Consider the following 2,851-nt stretch of genomic DNA (forward strand, 5'->3'; position numbering starts at 1 on the left):
TTTCACTGACCGCCCGCCGAAAAGATCCTCTTGCAACCAAATCGCATCGTTCAGTATTAGCAGTGGTGAATGTTCTTCATGTGTCTTTTCAAACTGGATTTGTACGAAAATGCATTGTGGCATAGTTTACATTGCAGCGGCTTTTCATCCGAATGAACATGCATGTGACGTTTCAAGTTGCCAATGTATGACTGGAACAGCTTCTTGCATAAATGACATTCATAGCAGCGTCGATTGCAGAGTCGTTGATGAGCGATTCTTTTGTTGTTCTTCGTAAAACCTTGGTGGCAAATCAAACATTTGAATGGAAGCTTCTTTGTATGAGATGCCAAGTGCTTGTTTAGATTGCCTTTTTGGTTGAATTGCTTCAGACAACGTTGACATTCGAACGGGGTTTCACCGGAGTGTGTGCGCATATGGTCGATCAAATTGCATTTGTTGCAACTAAATGACTTTCCACAAACATAACATTCATACAAACAGCGATTACACTTCCCCTCATGTGCGTTTCTTTCATCTTGGTGTACGAATCGCAAGTGACATCTGGAACAGCGGAATGAACGTGGACCACCATGAAGTTTCATGTGCTTCATAAGAGCAGATTTCTGTCTAAATTGCTTGAAGCATTCGTTGCATTGGAATGGTTTGTCACCGCTGTGCACACGCATGTGCTTTATCATATTCCCCTTCATTGATCCGAACGATTCCTTGCACAAATGACATTCGTAGCGACGAGTCTTACACTTGACTTCGTGTGCTTCCTTTTCGTTTTTTCCATCGAATCTTTGCAAACAGCCCGGGCAATGGAACAGAAACTCTTCGATGTGAGCTTTCATGTGGGCATGGAGACTTTGTTTGCTTGTAAAACGTTTCGGGCAGAAATCGCATCCATGTGGTCTATCGCCAGTGTGTTTCAGCATGTGCTTATTTAAATCACCTTTCCATCGCGTTGAATAGACGCAAATGTGGCATTTATGTTTCTTCGTTTGATTTACATAAGCATTCTCACCTCGTTTCTGTGTATCGCGTCCACTGGCATCACTTTCTGGGACAATAAAATCGCCTTCACTGTGTGGCAGTGGTTGCTGCTGATTTTGCTGGCTGCCCGTAGCTTCTTCTTTGGAGTCAGCATTTGTTGTTGGTTCTCTTTTCTTTTCGTCACATTCTTTCTTCACCTCGACCTTAGCATCGATCTCATCCAAGTGATCGAAATCATATTCAGTTTCACGCTTATTGAAGCCAGGAACATGTCGCACATTGCAATAAGTCGGTGCCGAAACTTCAACCACTTCGCCCACGGACACTGGCTCTTGCTTGATGTCACCTTTTTTTTCAATTTCAATTGAATCAGCCGACTGAAGGTGGTTTTGGTTTGCGGACATATTCATGTCATTCGAATCAGATGTAGTAATGGAGCTGTGATTGTCAATCATCGTTGTTTCCATCAATCGCCTAAGTACCATTGAGTAGAAATAGATATTGTAACACTTTTGAGGTTAGATTTGTTCGTATGGAAGATAAAGTTAAACTATCTATGCATATAAATGTTGAAATTTGCTATAAAATTGTTGCTATTTCTACTGAAATGCGTCAACATGTCTTATCGATTGGTCAAATTGAAATAATAAAAGAAATTTTTGTGGTCGATGAATTCAACCAGCTTCCAATCACTTCATTTCCTCTGTCCAATGCTGCTTACATTCGAATGAATTGTCAAAATCTACTTACTTCTTTTTATTCACCATTTGCTTTCACCAAATTGGTATTACCAATCGACTATTGATGTTTATTCACGCTTATTCGGCTTAAAAAATCATGAAAAATGTAATGAAACCCCAAAAAAGCAATTCTGATCAAGACGAATCGGAATGCCCTTTGTTGGCTTGCGAATTCTAAATTATTGTGTCAGTAGAGCGATGCTGTGAAATGTGTTTGCTACTTAAATGTCACCGATGAAAAGAACGTGCTTTCATACAGTCATCGACGCGGCGCTGAACAATTGAATCTAGTTTTCGCGATTGTGTGAGTGTAAGTTAACACGTTAGCTTCTGTTGAAAGCGAATGGAATGACATTTGTTTATTACCATGAGAATTTCGATAAATCTCAGTGAGATGTCTCTAGTCGTGAATGAAATAATACGGAAAACTTTCTTTTCACTGAGAGATGAATCATTTATTTGAATTGTTCATTCAAGTATAAAAACATTTTATATTATTCCATTGATTTTGAGTGCGGGTGCAATGTGTATTGTACAAATAGTTTGACAAAAAAAAATGTCAAAACAATCAAATAATTACACAGTTCTACCGATGGTTTTTTTTGTCTGGCACAAAAGCCGGACTAGATCAACGTTTTAGAGGGCCAAAATCTAAGAACAACTGCGTTCACAGAATATTGAAATTGGCTCAACTTTTTTAAATATCAAATTCAGCGTTTTACCTTTCCACCAGTATTAAAATGCAAAGAGGTATTGAACAAATACCATTTTTCTCCCATTAGAGATGGTTTTATAGCCTTGGTATCTACTAAGAAAATGTTTGGCGATCAATTTTAGGCGGAAATAGTAAAATATTATACCCAAAAATTACATCTGGTGGGATTGGTGCCCCATGGGGCAAAATGTCGAAAAAATAGTCAATTTTTTTAGTTTTTCGACCAAAGCTCTAGAAGTATACATTTTTTCATTCACTGTGTTCGGCAATATTGTAGCCAGAGTATAGCTGAGCAACACTTCTGAACACATTAACTCGAAAAATCCACATCCAGTCCACTTTATTGTCTCAAAATAACTTTTCGCTATAAAACGGTATTTTCGTGCATTTTCGAAGTCGTAAAACTTCTCAACTGCTT

At 38.5% G+C, this 2,851-nt stretch overlaps 1 protein-coding gene across 1 annotated transcript; it reads right to left on the reverse strand.

Moving 5' to 3' along the window:
- Positions 1-562: 562 nt before the first annotated feature.
- Positions 563-1,463, reverse strand: LOC129572318 (zinc finger protein 271-like; the record flags this gene model as incomplete). Its single annotated transcript, XM_055452262.1, has 1 exon — positions 563-1,463. A coding segment is annotated over exon 1 (901 nt), but the record flags the coding sequence as incomplete, so codon positions are not given.
- Between the last annotated feature and the right edge of the window lie 1,388 nt (positions 1,464-2,851).

The sequence above is a fragment of the Sitodiplosis mosellana genome, unplaced genomic scaffold (assembly GCF_009176505.1).
Source record: "Sitodiplosis mosellana isolate CC-2019 unplaced genomic scaffold, AAFC_SMos_1.0 Smas_scaffold_4733, whole genome shotgun sequence".
Classification (NCBI taxonomy): domain Eukaryota; kingdom Metazoa; phylum Arthropoda; class Insecta; order Diptera; family Cecidomyiidae; genus Sitodiplosis; species Sitodiplosis mosellana.